At 35.2% G+C, this 19,380-nt stretch overlaps 1 protein-coding gene across 3 annotated transcripts in view; it reads right to left on the bottom strand.

The window, feature by feature from the left end:
- Positions 1-19,380, bottom strand: part of mybpc2a (myosin binding protein Ca) — a 59,259-nt gene that overhangs the window by 31,957 nt on the left and 7,922 nt on the right. For 2 of the 3 annotated variants that reach the window (XM_056453593.1, XM_056453594.1), the window contains exons 2-3: positions 4,789-4,815; positions 4,669-4,683 (exon numbers count right to left, since the gene is read on the bottom strand). In XM_056453593.1, the coding sequence (XP_056309568.1) occupies positions 4,669-4,683; positions 4,789-4,815 (42 nt within the window). Of the gene's footprint in view, positions 1-1,506; positions 1,525-4,668; positions 4,684-4,788; positions 4,816-19,380 lie in introns of all 3 variants that reach the window. The other variant, XM_056453592.1, reaches the window with a different exon arrangement.

Below are 19,380 nucleotides of genomic sequence, written 5' to 3'. Positions count from 1 at the left end.
ATCCAAGAAAACTTATTTCACCTAAACTACAACAAAAGTAAAGTTTAAGGTGCTGTAAACTATTTTAGTCACTTTGGAGCATCTCTGAATTAAACAAGGGTTCTTTTTCCCCCAAAACCTTATTGAGATAAGTGTTTGTAATACATGGTGCAGGCTATTCATGACTTTAAATTTATATTTAAACAAACTAAAGTTCTAAAATAGCTTACAGCACATGAAGGGGATAAAATATTTCAAACAAATTCTGGATGCTTTGGTGAAAATTATATTGAGTAGACATCATATTCTGTTAAGGCTCAAAAACCAATATGGCCTCAAAAAGACCAAGCACTGTCGACTGACCGGTAAACTAACATGGTCAGAAAAGCAGCCTTGCTGCCATTCGCCAAAGCAATCTCAGATTTCAAACCATTTGTTTGCTTGTTGGTCTTGTTTTGGCCAGTCAGAACCCCTGTGACAGACCTGTGGGCCACCGACAGAGACAGTGACTGACATTTAACCACATGCACAGTCACAGAAAACAGGTAGCTCTTTGGCCGTGTCCGAAAGCTCACAAGGCACCCTTTCAGGTAATAAAAATGCAGGCAGTGTTTTATACAAAGTGTTTTAAACATCACATAACTCAATTTTTCATTAGATATATGCATTTCTAAGCACTTAATTAACTTTAAAGACGATTTTCTCTGTTTTTAGATTTTTCTTTGACCTTCGGATTCCAGATTTACTAATAATTGAATCTCAGCCAAATAATATCCTATAACAAATCATACATCAATGGAACGTTTTTATATCCACCTTTCAGGTGATGTACAAATCTTTTAACACAACTGGATTTGTGGGCCTGGGTCACATTTAAACATTGTAATGTTATTTATTGTGTTTATTGAATGTCGCAAAATGCTGGTTTTGTCGATTACCATTTTTTGATTATATATTTGAAAATGAATACATAAAGGTAAATATATGACATAATTTTTAAAAATCCAGGACTATACACAGATCTAAACATTAACATGTACTGTATTTTTTTATAATCAACACCAGAGGGCACCCTCGCACAAAACTTCCACAAGTGAGATTCAGAAGAGTAATAACTTTTTCTAGATTTTCTGGAAAATCCTGAATTCCGTTCAATTTATGTTTATTTCTAAGGCCCTTTTACAATGTATATTGTGTCAAAGCAGCTTAACATAGAAGTTCTAGTAGATTAAAACTGCGTCTGTCCAGTTTTCAGAGATTAAGTTCAGTTTAGTTCAGTTCAGTGTGGTTTAAATTTCACTGCTGAAAGTCCAAACACCAAAGAGCAAATCCATCGATGGACCAATACATGATTTCAACAGTATATTGTTTATCTGTGTTCTTCAGTTGATTTCACAAAGCTAATACAGTCATAACACGTGCCTTGTTGTGTACTGCCTGTAGAGGCAGCATTTTTAGCTTTCGGACACAGTCAGTGACAAATAAGGACACACACAGCGAGCCAAGCGGAATGTTGTTTTCCCTTACCATCACGGCCATCATCATCTAAATTAAACAAAACAATGAAAGCATAATGAGGTTAAGGCACAGAGAGAAGTGTTAAAACACCAATATTTCTAAAGACTACGTCCCAGTGTCTTGTTCCTGGAGTCTAGATATAGAGAGAAAGTTTAACCAGAACTGTAAAAATAAAACCGAACAGCAGCAAACCTGTCAAACACTTGTATTTATTTATTTTTTTAGTAATATGATGCAGACATTTTTACACTGTGTCCTAATACTATAAGCTGGTCACACTGCACACATCCACACTGAAACATAAAACACATCTGAATGAAAAAGTGCCCTAATGGCCATACATGTCGACACCAAATTACACCGTGTACAGATCTCACCCTTCACCCATGCCTTTGGCTCTCCTCCAGAAGAAACGATTCGTATCGTAGCGTGGGTGTTAGTTTTATGACAACAAATTCAGGATGGTGTGAACCGTGAAATGCAAACATACCATATATGCACATGATCAGTGTGTGCTCTCTGGTAATAGCCAACATTATCATAATAGCTCATAATCAGATTGCATACAAACACCAGTCAATGCACTTGTGCGCACACACAAATTTATAGATGCATAAATATTTAAACCACGTAAAGCTGTTTTAAAATAAGACAGGTTAATAAGAGTCATTCTGTAACTGCAGTGCAATGTTTTTAATACAAAATGAGATCCTAAACCACCCTCTATGAATATAACGTGCATTCAGAGACACATTACAGAAAAATGAGCTATTTTCTGCTGCATGAAATGCAATGCAATACTGAATGTTACATCTAAAGAAAATAGAAATCAGTAGCACAACTGGGGTTATGCTGATTTTTAAGATCAAGGACAGAAAACAATTATGCACCACACAGTAAAAAAAAAAAGGTGTTCTAGAAGATGTTATATTCTTAGTGTAACTATAGTGGCACTTTCATTGTCATTTAAAAAAAAAAACACCACTAAATAACAATAAAATTATATGATAATAACGATGATAAAAAAATCAGCAGTAACAGCTATATATAATATAATATAATATACACCATTTACAGTACATGTTGTTTTTAAAATATAGGGTGACACTTTATAATAACTACACACTAAGAATCATCTATTAAGCATTAGCAATTAGTTAGTTCATTATCTGTTAAGCATTAACTATATTAATAAACGTTAGTAAGCAGTTTATAAATGCAGATACAAATGTTGTATTCATTTATAATGTGCTTAGTGATTGTATTTTCATAGTTAACTACTTATTCATTGTTCATTACTAAATTCAGTATTGCATTATTTACAAACCATTTGATTTTTAAGAGTAGTTCAGAATCATTTAGAATTAGTTAGTAATGATTAATAAACTATTCAAAGTAACATTTATATAATTTATTATTCAGGCGTATACTGATAGTTCATTTGTATGCTTTATTAACTCAACTTCATCCAGTTTTGTGACCTAATCCAAAGTGATGACTATTTATGCTTTATAAATTCCTTATAAATGACAATTAAAGAAAGAAATGATTATAAATTTCTATAAGTTTTTAGATACACAAATGAGACTGTATCAAATGAAAAATAAATCTGCAGTCTTATGTAAAATAAAATTACTGTAAAGTTTAAATTTCGATTAATAATCTAAAAATGTTATATCATAATATATTGTTAAATTATTATATTGTTGTTTTATCCAATTTTATTTAATTGGATTTATTTCTAACTGTATTTTGACACTCCTGTTATTCTGCACCTTTAATTGTAATTTAAAAGGGATTTACAAAGCATAAATAGTCACAAAACTGCATGAAGTTAAGTTAATAAAGCATTTATTATCATAGATAGTAACCATTACTATATGCCTGAAGAATAAGAAATATAAATGTTGATTTGAATAGTTTATTAATTAATTCATAGTGTGTAGTTATTATAAAGTTTTACCAAGTATAGTGTTTGCTGCAGTCTCATATTTTGCCATCTAAATGGCAGTGACGTCATCTCCCACTGCATTTGGAAAATGACTCATATATTTTTTAAAAATACATTGGTTTAGACTGTATAAAAAAATTACATGCTTTAAAATGCATGCAGCACGGCAATCCGGACTTATCTTCTACAGCACAGCATGCTGAGCTTTTGTTTACAATGTATTTTCAGCAGTGAGCTAAGTAGGCTATGGTGTTATTTATGTAGCTAAAAACAATGTACTGTAATTTATGTAAATTTGCTTATCTAGAGAAGAAATAGTGAATAAATATGGTTCGCCATGTATAGATATTTAAAGTCACATTTATTAATGCCTGCCATCCTTCTATTTATTACTTCAGGAGGTCAAGTCAACCATATTAGTATGTTGTTATATGCATTAAGGCATTATGATGAATAATTTCATTAACTAAGCAACATACTATATATACAGTGCTGAGCATATATAAGTACACCCCTCACAAATCTATCTCTTAAATTCATATTTTTAATAGGAAGCTATACAATATTATATTTGTGCATATACATTAGATTAATAAGTACTGAAGCCAAATCTGGGGCTTATCTAACAAAATAACTTACGATAACGGTCCAAAAACTAGTACACCCAAATCTATATGTTATAGAAAAATATTAAATACAAATTTTTAAAAGAGGAAAAATCAAGAGAAGAAAAAAAATTTGAACAATTTAGTTTACATTTTGTAGTTTGTAATTATTTAGAAATATTTTGCTTGGATTTAATTGTATTATATTTACATTTTTAAATATGTTTGGTGACTAAAACATTATTTTAATAAATATATCTGTTTAATAAATCTGTTTTGTTTAAATGCACCAAAATACAATGCCCATATTCACTGAGAAATGGATGAAAATATTAATGTTCAAAATGGGGTGTACCTAATTATGACAGTATGTAAGCATATAAAAAATTCACTTAGAACACAATTAGGTTTGTGTACTGACTGTATATTTAAAGATATATTAGAAAAGGTTTAAATGATATATGTGATTCAGCACATCACTCGATTAATCTTAATTCTAACCCCTGGCTGCAGCACACACACTTAAATCTGCAAGACAAAACTAGCCCTTGTAGCTTTAACAGCTTGAATGAAGACAAATAGAGCTTGTGGCAGAATTCAGAGCAGTGGACTCACCTTCTGCAGGTTTATCTGTGAAATAAGAGATACTGATAGTGAGCCAGACTGCATTTAAAGCACTCATTTTATTAAACAGATTACAAGCATTAGGCAGAGTAAGGAGGTGTATGTACAAACCAGCAGGGGGAGCGTCCTCCTTGGCAGCTGAAGAAGAAGAAATGACATGTATTATCACAGATTGCACTTCACTCTTATATTGAACATGGAAAACTGTAATTAGAAAAAAAAACAGTGTCTAATTCTAAATATATTGTGTAATGAAGTTTGCCCTTCGCTTACGGTTTTAAAAAACTATTTTTTGGTGCGTTTATCTTGTCAATAATATTATTTAAAAGGTCATGATTCACACTCATTACATAATTGCTTTGTACAGTTTTTATTTTACATTCTTCGGGTGATACAAAACAAACTTTTCGGCACAACTAATGTTTCCTCACACTGAGGAAGGCATTGTGCCGGAACGTTTGTATTTTGTATCACCCGAAGAATGTAAAATAAAAACTGTACAAAGCAATTATTTAATGAGTGTGAATCATGACCTTTTAAATCTAAACATAACCAAAAATAAATACCACAATTATAACATGGTAATTTATAACATGGTAAAAAAAAACAGAGATGAAAGATTTACTTCAACCAGAACTTTTCATTTGAAGACAAAATTATTAGCCCTCCTTTAAAATTTGTCTATTTTTAAAAATATTTCACAAGTGCTGTTTAATGGAGATAAATTATTTGACACATTTTCAAACATAATAGTTCTTTCAAAAACAATAATTTCTTAAATAACCTAATAATATTGACCTTAAAATTATTTTAAAAGATGTTTTCCAGCCAAACTAAAATAAATAAGATCATTAAGATCTTAGAAAATAAAATAATATAATCTTATAAAAAATAATAATGTTGGCTTCAATCACATGGCAAATACTCAATGTGGACATGGTCAAGACGATCTGCTGCAGTTCAAACCGAGCATCAGAATGGGGAAGAAAGGTGATTGAAGTGACAAAATGGCATGGTATTTGGTGCCTGTCGGTCTGAGTATTTTAGAAACTGCTGATCTACTGGGATTTTCACGCACAACCATCTCTAGGGTTTACAGAGAATGCTCTGAAAAAATATCCAGGCCTGGTCTGATGAGTCTCGATTTCTGCTATGACATTCGGATGGTAGGGTCACAATTTGGCATCAACGACATGAAAGCATGGATCCATCCTGCCTTGTATCAATGGTTCAGGCTGCTGGTGGTGGTGTAATGGTGTGGGGAATATTTTCTTGCAACACTTTGGGCACATTAGTACCAATTGAGCATTGTGTCAACACCACAGCCCACAGTATTGTTGCTGACCATGTCCATCCCTTTATGACCACGGTGTACCCATCTTCTGATGGCTACTTACAGCAGGATAACGCACCATGTCATAAAAGCGTGAATCATCTCAGACTTGTTACTTGAACATGACAATGAGTTCACTGTACTCAAATGGCCTCCACAGTCACCTGATCCCAATACAATAGAGCACCTTTGGGATGTGGTGCAATCATGATGCATCATGGATGTGCAGCTGACAAATCTGCAGGTATTGCGTGATGCTATCATGTTAGTATGGACCAAAACCTGTGATGAATATTTCCAGTACCTTGTTGAATTCATGCCACGAAGGATTAAGGCAGTTCTGAAGGCAAAAGGGGGTCCAACCTGGTACTAGTAAGGTGTTCCGATTAAGTGGCCGATAAGTGTGTGTGTGTGCGTGTGTGTGTGTGTGTGTGTGTATGTGTATACACACACACACACACACACACACACTTATCGGCCACTTTATTAGAATTAGTCACACCTTACTTAGTACCACACACACACACACTAGTAAATACTGCATGTGTCATTGTAGTAGCATGTCAGGTCATTTTTGCCCTGTTCACACCTCTCCTATATGGGTTAAAGACACTACATGCCATTTTGGTATCCACATCAAATTCAATTTAAATCAATTTTAAATAAAACTGACCTTTTTTTTACTTTTGTGAATATAATTGCTCAAATTTGGCTAAAATAATGTTTCATGATCACTCAGTATCAGATGTATTTTTTGTACAAGATAAATACTTGCCTGTAATTTAAAAAAGTATATGTGATCTTGTTCATTTGTATGATATTTTATATAATTAAAAAGAAATCTTGCAGCAAAACGTAAAAAAACGTTATTAAAGATAGTGGCAAAATAGAAAGATTTCAAACGACAATTAATCAGTATTTTGCAGCTTTGATGCTTGCTGAGTTTTTTTTTATTAAATGATTCTTGTTCTAAATACACAAAACAAGTTTCTTTTGAGGTATAAAAAACTACAATCAATGACATTTTAAAATTTATGACGGTAATTTTTTATTTTTTGCTCAGAAAACAATTGAATAATAGGTACACTGTAACAATTATACGATAAATTAGTCCTGACAGTTTTTAGGTCATTATTAAACTAAGTAAATCATGTTCTAGCTTCATTTTATAAGCTGTTTTAAATCAGTTTAGCATATGTTCAATGGACTCATAAAGTTAATTTGATTCAGCTTAAAAATTTAAGGCAACCAGGATTATTTTTACAGTGTGGTCATTTTAATGTCAGAAAAAAATTCAAGCTGTTACACTTTGTATTTTGAGTCTTTGACCCATATACAGTAAGACACATGCATCCTCGTAATAAAAAATATTTTTAAGTTGGCCTAACCTATTTTTAAACCTGCACATATCTAAAAACTCTTTTTACAGGAGCGGGCACAGAAAGTATTTGAGTACAGGCATCAAATAGTCACAAGAAGGTGTAAACAGCTCTCCTGCATCGCACCACCATCACCTTCCAAGTCACAATCTTGGCCTTAGATTGAGTCTGGATCTTCACTTTTTAGTGTTACGGATACGGTGCAGTGAACTTGGCCTTGCCCCTGTGGGTCAGATTGCGTGATAAGCTTGCATACCGAAGCACTGACACGTCTATTTTTGATTAGGTTTGTCTTTCAGAGAGCAGTATGTTAATGGGGCTCTGGCACTCGTGGTATATGTCCTCGTCCCATGAGGAGGAGCAGGATGCGGCAATCCAGCCAGTTATAAATGCTTCCCCTGCCACAGGATCTAAGGAGCTGGCTGAGACGTCCGGCCAAAAAAAGGACAAGCACCGGGATCGCCAGACAGCTGAAGGTCACGTCTAAACACAAACAGGGACCTGTAACAACTCCAGTGGGAAATGCTCAAATGCTCCAAGCTGCCCTCGCCTTACCCATGATGAATTGGTTTGGCGGTGTTAATTTGCTTGGGTAAAATGTAGTTAAAAATCTTTGCTGAGGTGGAAGACGTAGGCTGCTTTTATTAAAATAGCTCTTTCATCTTAAAGTCATTGCTAAAAGCGCTGCAATGCTGTGAATGTGTTAGCTGGTGCGGTGGAAAGCTGTTTAATTCTTGTTTATTTTTTATATATTTGTAAAATTCATCTGATAAAGACAGTCCTGCTGGTTCAGCTAAAAGAAAGAGCTTGGGGATGATTCGAGCATACAAACATGCTGGACATTTGGTCACATGTTTATGATAAAACGGGAGCCAAAATGATGCTGATCAAACTAAAATTATTTAAATATTAATTAAACAAAGTCAAAATGCTAGATAAACTTTGAATTATAGAATAGTAAAAAAGCCAAATATAGCTTTATTAATTTATAACTATAACTATATATATTCAGCCTGATCTTACGAGAAAACGTAAGTATTTTACATTTTGTCAGTTAAGTGGTTAATTCATACGAGTTCAGTCGTATGAAATTGTAAGATTTTAAACGGAGGCGTGGCACCCAACCGTCATTAGGTGATGAGCAAATCGTTCTAAATTGTATAAATTACATTGTACGAATTCATAAAAATTAGCCACTAAATCAAAAAGTTACGAATTGCCGTAAGATTGTGTTGATATATTCTACCAAATTCATTTATATATTACATATTCTACTAAATTTATACATGTAAATTAAATGGAAAACTTTTAAATATAATAATTATAGTCAATTCAAAATAGAAATAATACTGCAAAACTATATTACACTATAGATGTAAATTACATTTCCTAATGATTTTTTTGTTGTTGTTTTCTATTTCAGTTCTTTAAGGGCTCCTGGGCTCCTATACTGAAATCAACTGTTGGCTCTTCTCTTGTTTCCAGTTATCAGCACTCTCTGCTGCGAACAGCCACTGTGCAAAAAACTAACAGGCACTCGCTCCCACTCAACACACACACAATCTAAAAGTGTGGGTGCTGTAAGAAGTCAAACAGAGGCCAGTGCTGCACTAATGCTAATGAACAGAGATATGGACTTAACCAGTCTTCAGAGGCAGCATTGCTCTAACTGAAATCTCAACTTAATTATTACACTTGTATTTTAATTACCAAAACACTCTACAAATGTAAATTCAGGTAAAATATGGACAAACCCAAGCACTGGATTTAATTGATTTTCTCAACTCTTTTGCTTTGCTATATATTATTTGGGTTGAAACAACCAACACTGAAAAAATGCTTTCTAATTGTTGCAAACAATTTATACGGAAGCAAATTAAATTTAGTTCAAACTTGTTCAACCCAAATAAATAGTTTCCAACCACCTAAAAAATGTTGTAAATTCAAGGAATCATCTTTGAATCATTTTTTTTCAGTGAAGCATGTTTTATAATGTGTGAAAAAGTTCTTCCTTGCACACTAAACTAAAATAAAAATAAAAATGTAAATGAATTAAATAAAATAAAAATGGTGCTCATCATTGGTGAGTACAAAAGACTTAAGTTTTATTCTCCATTTATATGCTAAAAATATTACTATAATTTAACTCTTTTGTGTTTAATTATATTTTAAAATGTAATTTATTGCTGTGACCACAAAAGCTGAATTTTCAGAATTCACATTAATATGCACATTTGTTTCTCAAAATATTCATTACCAACAATGTTGTAAATAATTGTGCAGCTTAATATTAATGCAGAAACTGTGAAATAATAACTATCAAATATTTGGGGTTTGTGTGTGTTTTAATAGAAACTAATTCTTTTGATCAAGAAATATACATTAAACAATCAAATGACATTAAAAGTATTATGTAAGAACAATTATTAATAACTGAGCACAAATCAGCATATTAGAATGATTTCTGGAGGATCATGTAAAACAAGACTAATGAGGCTGAAAATGCATCATAGGAATAACAAATATATTTTAAAAATTTAAATTACATTTTTCAAATTTGTACATTTATTTCATAATATTACTGTTTTACCATATTTTAAAATAGTTGTGACCTTGGTAAGCAGCTCTGATAGACTTAATAAAACCTTTTAAAAATTATTAATTATTTAATTAGTTTACATAATAATAATAAATGGTTTATTAGTTTGTTTGTTTTTTCCTAATAGCACTTTGAACAACAGTTTTTAATTTTTACCTGCGCACAAAATAAATAAAATGCCTTTGTGAATAATAAAAGCCTGTAAATCTAAAGCTACATGTTTTAAAAAATTAATTACAACTTCAAAATCCTATACAATCTGACTATATTTCTCTCAGTTGCCACTTTAACCTCACAATTTGACAAGAGAGAGCCAGACAGTGATCATAAGGTCAAGCAAGCTACACCAAATTAAAAGTGGTCATGTTAAATTAGCACGGAGAAGACTCCTATATCTAAAAGTATGCGTCACAAACATCATATGAGAAAAGTGTAAACGAGTGGTCTAATGCCCTCCCGTCTCCCACACCTCTACCCATGTCAATAATGTGAATCCATTTCCATAAATACAGCATCTACGATTACATATCTGTCCATCCCCACACAATCCATATATATAGTTTTTATGTCCCTCTTCGTTTCGACCTGATCCAAACATGGAGGCTCCAATTTTGCTAATCCAGAGTTGTTTCAGAGACGCCAGACCCTCTGGGTCATATGGCTATTCTGAATCCAAGAAAAACAAGCACACGAAGCCCTGAAACTGAGAGCAGGCTGAAACACCAGCATCAGCATTTCAAACTATGCTATATACGTGGCTGCATTGAGAATTTGCTCGCTTTAGTTACATTAGCCTACAGCGCTAGCACTCTCTCCTTCAGTTTGCTGACAAATCACTCTCTACGCACTCTGTTTGGCCGATGAACGGTGCACAAAGATAATCTCTTATGACATTTACTTCACAGTATCTACTTGTTCACCAGAGCATAACACCTTTTGTTGAGCCACGAGCCTACCAACCAATCAAAACACAGAAGCGATCAAAGACAATTCAGCGCTAGTTTTGACAACTTGTCTAAAAACAAAGGACAGAACTTGTCATATATTAGCACTCAATGCTGATTTTAAGCATTTCGACAGGTCAAAGTGAGGAATGTATCGCTTCACAACATTGTCAAGTCACATTATTGGATGTGATAACTGAAAGCAGGGGCCTCACCGCATGTGGCCTTGAGTTAACATGTCTACCCACACCACAATGCGTTAATGTTGTCAAATGCCCTTCGCATATCGCCACATGTATGCTTCCAATGATGCACTCAGACTTGTTGCATACAGTGTTACAAACACTGCCTGAAAGGGTCTCTGAGTGTTTAGAGTCAGGCTCAATGGTGTTTTGAATGTGACTAATACAAATAAACTGTGATCTCTACCATTCATACTGTTATTTATTACACCCTGTCAATCGGCTCCAAATTAAACTGTCAACAAATTAAGGATATGGACATTATTTATAGTATGGAATCACTGCAATCAATACAGTTAAAGCTCTGTTTACTCTTGGTATTAAGAGGCGTTTTGTCAGTTGGATCACAAGCAGACAATAAGTAAACTGGGAATGAAATATTTTGAGCTTGTCTATTTTCAACCACATAGTTAGTCGAAAATATACTTGTGTTTGTTTTTGGAGAGTAAAAATTCATGTGGTTGCATCTGTTACAATAGCCGCAAATGACTACCTGCTCATAACATGGTATGAGATGTTGTGGGAAAGGACACCCAAACAAGGTATTTAGACTTATTTCATACTTTCCCACTGACCTGTTTACTGTGTACAATGGGTTTGTGCATTTTGTACACCTATAAAGAGATGAATTTGAATGAAGGTTAAAGAGTTAGTTCACGTAAAAATGAAATTACCTTCAATATTACTCACCCCCATATCATTAAAATCCATTGAGATCTCTGTTCATCTTCAGAACATAAATGAAGATATCTGAGAGATCTCTGACTCTCTATAGACAGCATTGGTCACAGGATGTTCAAAAATATTGTTAAAACATTCCATGTGACGTAAACAATAATCATACAAAGCTCCCAAAATATTTCTGTGTATCTAAAACACAGTAAAACCACCTTTGCTTGCCAATGTTTCTGCAACAGATCAGGTGTGCAATATGATTCTTGCATAACTCTGATGGCAATACAACAAAGTGATTTTTACTGTTTATTTGCCACACAAAAGTATTCTTAGAGCCTTGCATGATTACAGTTGAACCATTGAAGTCACTTGAAATGTTTTAACAGTTTTTGGTTCCTTTTTTGTACTTTTAGCAACTCTGAACCATTGCAATCTGTGGAGGATGAAGGAACGGTCAGATTTAATCTAAAACAGTGATCCACAACCACCGGGCTGTGGACCAGTACTGGTCCGTGTATCAATTGGTACCAGGCCGCACAAGAAATAATTAATAATTTCCGTTTTATTTACTATCTGAGTCTGAACAATCTTTTATTTTGAAAAGTCTTTTATTTTGAAAAATGACCATATTCTCTCTGTCACTTGAGCACCAAAATTTAGTAAAGTAAGAAGCAGACGTGTTTGGAAAGTTTCTATGCGAAGGGGAAAAGGCCCAGTGAAGGACCCATGAACTGCCAAGGAATGGATCCGCAACCCATTTGTCAACACATCAGGTAAATCCAGCATGCCTGTGCAAGAAGATCAACTGCTGGAGATCGCAAATGATGGCAGCCTTAGGGGCTGTCTTTTCTGTGTGCAAGCTTGTTATTTCCAGGAACTGACCGATCAGCGTCATACTTTGTATGGGATACAGATTTCGCAGACAAACAGCCAATCGCTGCAGTGCTTTTTCATTTTCTCCATAAAAAGAAACTTGTGTCAGGGCTGCAGCAATGTTTTGTTTTGTCAGCTTGTCATCCTCTGAGAAAACTCAATCTACAATCTACATACATAAATCACTCACAATCCTATTTCTCTTAACCTTATTCTGCTACTCTACTGTCAAATGTGCATTTCTAAGATAATAATATTATTAATATTGCATGTGCAGTGCTGACAAATCAGGTCTTGGTGCCACAAACTACACATTTTTATTTCTACTAGTTTACACTTATGCATTTTCGTTTTATTTTCAAATGCACTTTAGAATAAAAATGCTCCTCATCCATACTGGCGTTGTCACTGCTTTACAGAGAAACAATTCCCATCTGCACTATACAACCAAAAACACATCAAATGACCATACACGCACACTGGGTATGTGTGTACAAGTGGAAACAGGAAGCTGGATGTTCGCTCTCTATTTGGTTACTAGTCAGAGACTAGTCTTCTGGTAGCAAAACGATAGGGGCTTGATAAATCGAGGAACTAATTAAATAGTCTAGAAGCGACTGTAGATAGACACCCTTAATTTTCAAAACCTTTTTTTTTTGGTCAGTTTACACCGAAAAGGTCTGAAATGTGGGTGGCACTGTCACCTTCCAGCAGGAAGGTCGCTGGTTCAAGTCTGGGCTTGGCCAGCTGGCATTTCTGTGTGGAGTTTGCATATTCTCCCAATGTTGGAGTGGGTTTCCTCCAGGTGCTTTGGTTTCCCCCATAGTCCAAAGAGATGCGGTATAGGTGAATTGGATAGGCTAAATTGTCCGTATGAGTGTGGATGGATGTTGATGGGTTGCAGCTGGAAGGGCATCTGCTGCGTAAAACGTGCTGGATAAATTGGCGGTTCATTCCGCTGTGGCGACCCCGGATTAACAAAGGGAGTAAGCTGAAAAGAAAATAAATGAATGAAATTGGTCAAGTGTATGTGCGTGAATGAGTGTCTATAGATGTTTTCTAGTACTGGGTTGCAGATAGAAGGGCATCTGCTGCGCCGGAATAGTTGGCGGTTCATTCCGCTGTGGAAAATGTGGAAAAGCCGAAGGAGAATGAATAACGATCTGAAGTGTTAGTCTGGAGCCCTGCAGTTGTATGTTTACTATGCTTTTGAGAGAAAAATACGAGGTGCTCATATTTACATATTCATCTGAACTTCAATCTCAGCAGGGTAGGCAGTCGGGAGATTCACTAACACAATGAACATACCACACTCAGGTATTTCAAACTTCTTTTTACACCAAACGAAGACTGAAAAGGAGCATTCGCTGTGAGTACATCATCTTTAGGGGTTTGGCCTTAACTTCAACTCTCAAACCTAATGAACAAAATGAATTCCACTTCAAATATTTCCGTTTTTCAAAATAAACAGACTCTGATGGGAATAGCCAATTGATATATATGTAGTATTTCTGAGGATATCAGAATCTCACGCACACACGCAAAAAAAAATGTTTTTCCCTTCAGGCTTCATTCAGCTCCTCAGATCCGGATTGAAAGCAGCTATTTTTACAAGCGGCCGTGTGATGGAGCATCTTTGGCATTAGAAGCATTTGGATTGGATACAAGTGTGAGGAGGTTCGGCCACACATGATGAAGTCTCCCCGTTTTATGAGGATGGAGAGAGTGATTCTTTTGGCAGCAAGGAGGAAACACTTAAGTGAAACGCTACACAATATCTATCAGTCTCTGTGTGACAGTACTGATGATTTGAGTTATGGATATAGATCGTAAGTATCTCTTTCCTGCATATATGGAAAGACGGGGTGGTGAGGATAAAGATGAAGATTGAGGAGATGGTGACTACGCAGAAACAGTTTAATCGCGATCATATGATCTGGGAATAAAAATAAACTGGTTGCCATGGGTCGTGTTGTGAATGTAATCATGACCTATATAGTTTTATTAGATTAGTTTTACAGTCATGCAGCCGTTTCAACGAGCAAAAAGATTAGCAGAAGATGAAGTTTGATGCATAATTTAGAGAGGATGTTTTTTAAATGATCCTCTCTCCATGTATTTATTAAGTTGAGACAGACTATCATATAAAATAAATGTCAAAAGATGTGTTTTATGGTGTGATGACGCTTAGATTAATTATGGTCTCTTTGCTTTCTGACAGTGATCTCTTTCTCTCTTTCACTCTCAGGAAAGTGCACTGCATTTTTAATAAGCCAAGCAAAACTCTAAGTGAACTTGACAGCCAGTGATCACAATGCATTCCTACATTGGAGCAATGAGAGGGTATTTTAACTCACTTGCGAGCATCATGAATATATGTAGATTACACACACACTTATTTATTTATAAATATTGAAGAATAACACACAAAAAAGTGTAATGTAATTTCTTTAAATAGATTTGACTTGTAAGAATTTATATAATAAGTAATTTAATTACAAATTGTCTTTGATGAAACAAAATAGGGATCTGGGGATTTTTTTTATCAAATATAAATCATATCATTTAATTCATTCATTTTTCATTTCAGCTTTGTCCCTTTATTAATCATGGGGTCGCCACAGCGGAATGAACCGCCAACTTATCCAGCATATGCTTTATGCAGCGGATGCCCAACTAGCTTCAACCCATCACTGGGAAACACCCATACACTCTCATTCACACACACACACACACACACACACACACACACACACACACTACGGACAATTTTGCCTACACAATACCACCTATAACGCATGTCTTTGGACTTGTGGGAGAAACCGGAGCATCCGGAGGAAACCCACTCGAACACGGGGAGAACATGCAAACCTCACACTGAATTGCTACCACACTGTGAGGCTACAGCCCTACCGCACCGCCTATCATATAATTTCTTTGAACATAATTTTTGCAAATATATTTTTATTGTAGTTAAAATTCTATTATAAAATTCTATTATTTCTTTGATGGAAAATTAACTGCATGTGTGAAAATGTTAATTAAACATATAAAATTATGTCAAATAATATTAAACAACACATATATATATATATATATATATATATATATATATATATATATATATATATATATATATATATATATATATATATATATATATATATATCCTCAATGCATTCAGGTATGTAGACATGGTCAAGACGATCTGCTGCAGTCCAAACCAAGCTTCAGAATGGGGTAGAAAGGTGATTTAAGTTACTTTTAAGTAATTAAGCTGGTCTAAGTATTTCAGAAATTGCAGATCTACTAGGGTTTTCATGCACAACTATCTTAAGGGTTTACAGAGAATGGTGCGAAAAAGAGAAAATATCCAGAAAGCGGCAGTTTTGTGGGCGCCAATGCCTTGTTGATGCCAGAAGTCAGAGGAGAATGGCCAGACTGGTTCGAGCTGATAGAAAGGCAACAGTAACTCAAATAAGCACTTGTTACAACCAATATATGCAGAAGAGCATCAACGCACAACATATCCAACCTTGAGGCGGACTGCCCATCCACACTGGATGCCACTCCTGTCAGCTAAGAACAGGAAACTGAGGCTACAATACGCACAGGCTCACCAAAATTGGAGAATAGAAGATTGGAAAAACGTCGCCTGGTCTGAGGAGTCTCGATTTCTGCTGCAACATTCAGATGGTAGAGTCATAATTAGGCTTCAATAACATGAAAGCATGGATCCATCCTGCCTAGTATCAGTGGTTCAGGCTGCTGGTGGTGTAATGGTGTGGCGAATATTTTCTTGGCACACTTTGGACTTTTGAGCCCATTAGAACCAACTGAGCATCGTGTCTACGCCACAGCCTACCTGAGTATTGTTACTGACCATGTCCATTCCTTTATGAGCACAGTGTACCCATCTTCTGATGGCTACTTCCAGCAGGAGAACACGCCATGTCATAAAGCACGAATCATCTCAGACTTGTTTCTTGAACACGACAATGAGTTCACTGTACTCAAATGGCCTCCACAGACATCAGTTGTCAACCCAATAGAGCAGCTCTCGAATGTTGTGGAACGGGAGATTGGCATCATGAATGTGCAGCCGACAAATCTGCAGCAACTGCGTGATGCTATCATGTCAATATGGGCTGAAATATCTGAGGAATATTTCCAGCACCTTGTTGAATCTATGGCACGAACGATTATGGCAGTTCTGAAGGCTAAAGTGGGTCCAACCTGGCACTAGTAAGCTGTACCTAATAAAGTGGCCAGTGAGTGTATATAGCTATACAATTGTTGAAAAAAATTCAATTGTTGCAATGTGATTGTATTATAATAATAGACGAATGTCGAATAATGAATGTAAAAAGTAAATATGTATTTGTAATGTTAATTTGGAATTTATACTGTGGCTGTCAAGCACCCAAGAAGTTTTGGTCTATGAAGAAAAGGTTGTTAAACAGATACAAATTAGCACAGTGGTTTAGCCGTGCTGCTTGAGGAGATTTACCTTCCTGCAGTGTTAAGTTCAAATCTAATCAAATACTCATGAAGCAGCTAATCAAGGTCACTGGGTTCACGTAAATATTTCATGATTCCAGATCTCCAGGAGGACAGAGACACCGCTGAGGTGTGGAATATACAACAGCGCTCTATCAATGCAGTCGTACAACCATATCAGGTCATGCAGTACATATCCCGTTACTGTTGGCTTGGAGGACATATTGTGAAATACACTAAAAGCAAGCGCTCACACATCCATCATGAAGGAGACGCATGCCAAGGAGTGCATTGTGATGTTAGCAGGTATGAGGTAATGCTACACTATCCCTGCTGGAAATCGGGCATTGAATGTTAGGACAACTGATCACTTGCTGTCTGTGTGTATTTGTGTGTGTATGTGTGTGTGTAGTGGATCACTTAGCTACAGTATATTTTGAGGTATACCAAACCTCCCATTAGTGATGTCTAAGGATTTCCTCGGCTGGGAAAACAACTATTTAAGTATGATAAACAAATTATAAAATATTTTTTACATCTACATTTTAATGTTTTAGGATCTAATGATTAATGTTCATGACAGTGGTTCTCTGTCTTTTTTACTCTGAGGGTCCCACTGTTGTATTAAGCACCCATTATGACTTTTATGCTAAATACAAAAGCTAAATTGAAATGGAAACATTTCCTTGACAAGTTTATTATTATTATTTATTTATTTACGTACATTATGTTTACATGTATGGAGATTGTCTTGTTTGCTCCTTTGAGGTATGCAGGAGAAACAGTGGCTTACAGTACAGCATTTTGTGTGTATTTATGTGTGTGTGTGTGTGTGTGTGTGTGTGTGTGCGTGTGTGTGTGTGTGTGTGTGTGTGTGTGTGTGTGTGTGTGTGTGTGTGTGTCACAAAAAAACAGAAAGAGATGTTGGAATCTGTCCATCTTGGATGAGAGTTCACAGACAGTGCCTGTGTCGTGATTTCTGCACCATGTTGTGGTGAAAATAGGGAGATTTGGGAAAATGGGACATCATAATAATGACATTTCAGATGCCAAGTAAGAGGCTTAAACTTGACTAATGCTCAATACTCTGGGTGTTTCATTAGTAGGGTTACAGGGAGCCCAATTCTTGTTGTCATGCCAGGACAGAAATGACATTATTACAGCATGGCAGGACAACAGAAAAATAAAATGAGCCACAATGGACTCTTTTCACAGGGTTTTTAGCAGCAGATGTCGTCATAGTTGGGTAAACTTGGAGCACAGTGAATTGGAGAGTGCAATGAACATATTTTTGACATTCCTATTTGCTTAAATAATAAAAAAAATGATAGTGTTAGCTTGACTAAGAAAAAGAAAAAACATGTGTGAGACTGATAACAGCATCCAGAAGAAAGAATATTTACAAGTCACATTTACTGTCCTGTCCATAGACACTGCATTAGAAAAACCTCATAAATGTTTTTTTTTTTTTTTGTAATTTGGGTAAAGATAATAAAATACAAAATATATCTTTATAAATGTATACATACAGTATGTAGTTAAAACAAAATTAAATATCAGAACCGTTCAAAGAATGGCTAAATGCCTCATAAATGTCTTGTACAAAGGGTCCATATATTCACAAAAAACTTTTAAAGGCATAGCTTATCCGAACATTTAAATCGTCATCATTTACACACTAACTTTACTAATGTACTCTTCCTCTTTTTTTTGATGAACATAAAAGAAGGTTTATTGAAGAACACTGGAAACCAGTAGCCACAGATCTGCATCGTAATTTTTTTTTCTAATTATAAATATCTGTTATGCAGAGACTTTTGTGAATGGGTAAAAAATAAATAAATGATGGGTCGGCCAACGTAGCACTATGGTGCAAGGTGCTTTTATTTACAGTGGAAAGTGGCAACCCAACCCCCCCACCCCCTTCCCAAAAATAATAGTACAGCCCAAAAACAAACAAAAATAATAATAAATAACTTAAATTGTAACAAAATAAATAAATAAACACAAGGTATTCATTTTCCAGATTCTCCAAAACTTTACAACCACGCCACTACTCTCACACTTATGTCACTAGTTCCACCCCGAACTGAGCCCAAGCTGCCCTTTTATAGCAGCGAGACTCCGTCCAGACTGGATTAAACCATGTCAGGTAAGA

The sequence above is a fragment of the Danio aesculapii genome, chromosome 3 (assembly GCF_903798145.1).
Source record: "Danio aesculapii chromosome 3, fDanAes4.1, whole genome shotgun sequence".
In the NCBI taxonomy this organism is placed as follows: Eukaryota; Metazoa; Chordata; class Actinopteri; order Cypriniformes; family Danionidae; genus Danio; species Danio aesculapii.
This window is presented reverse-complemented; position numbering and strand designations above follow the sequence as displayed.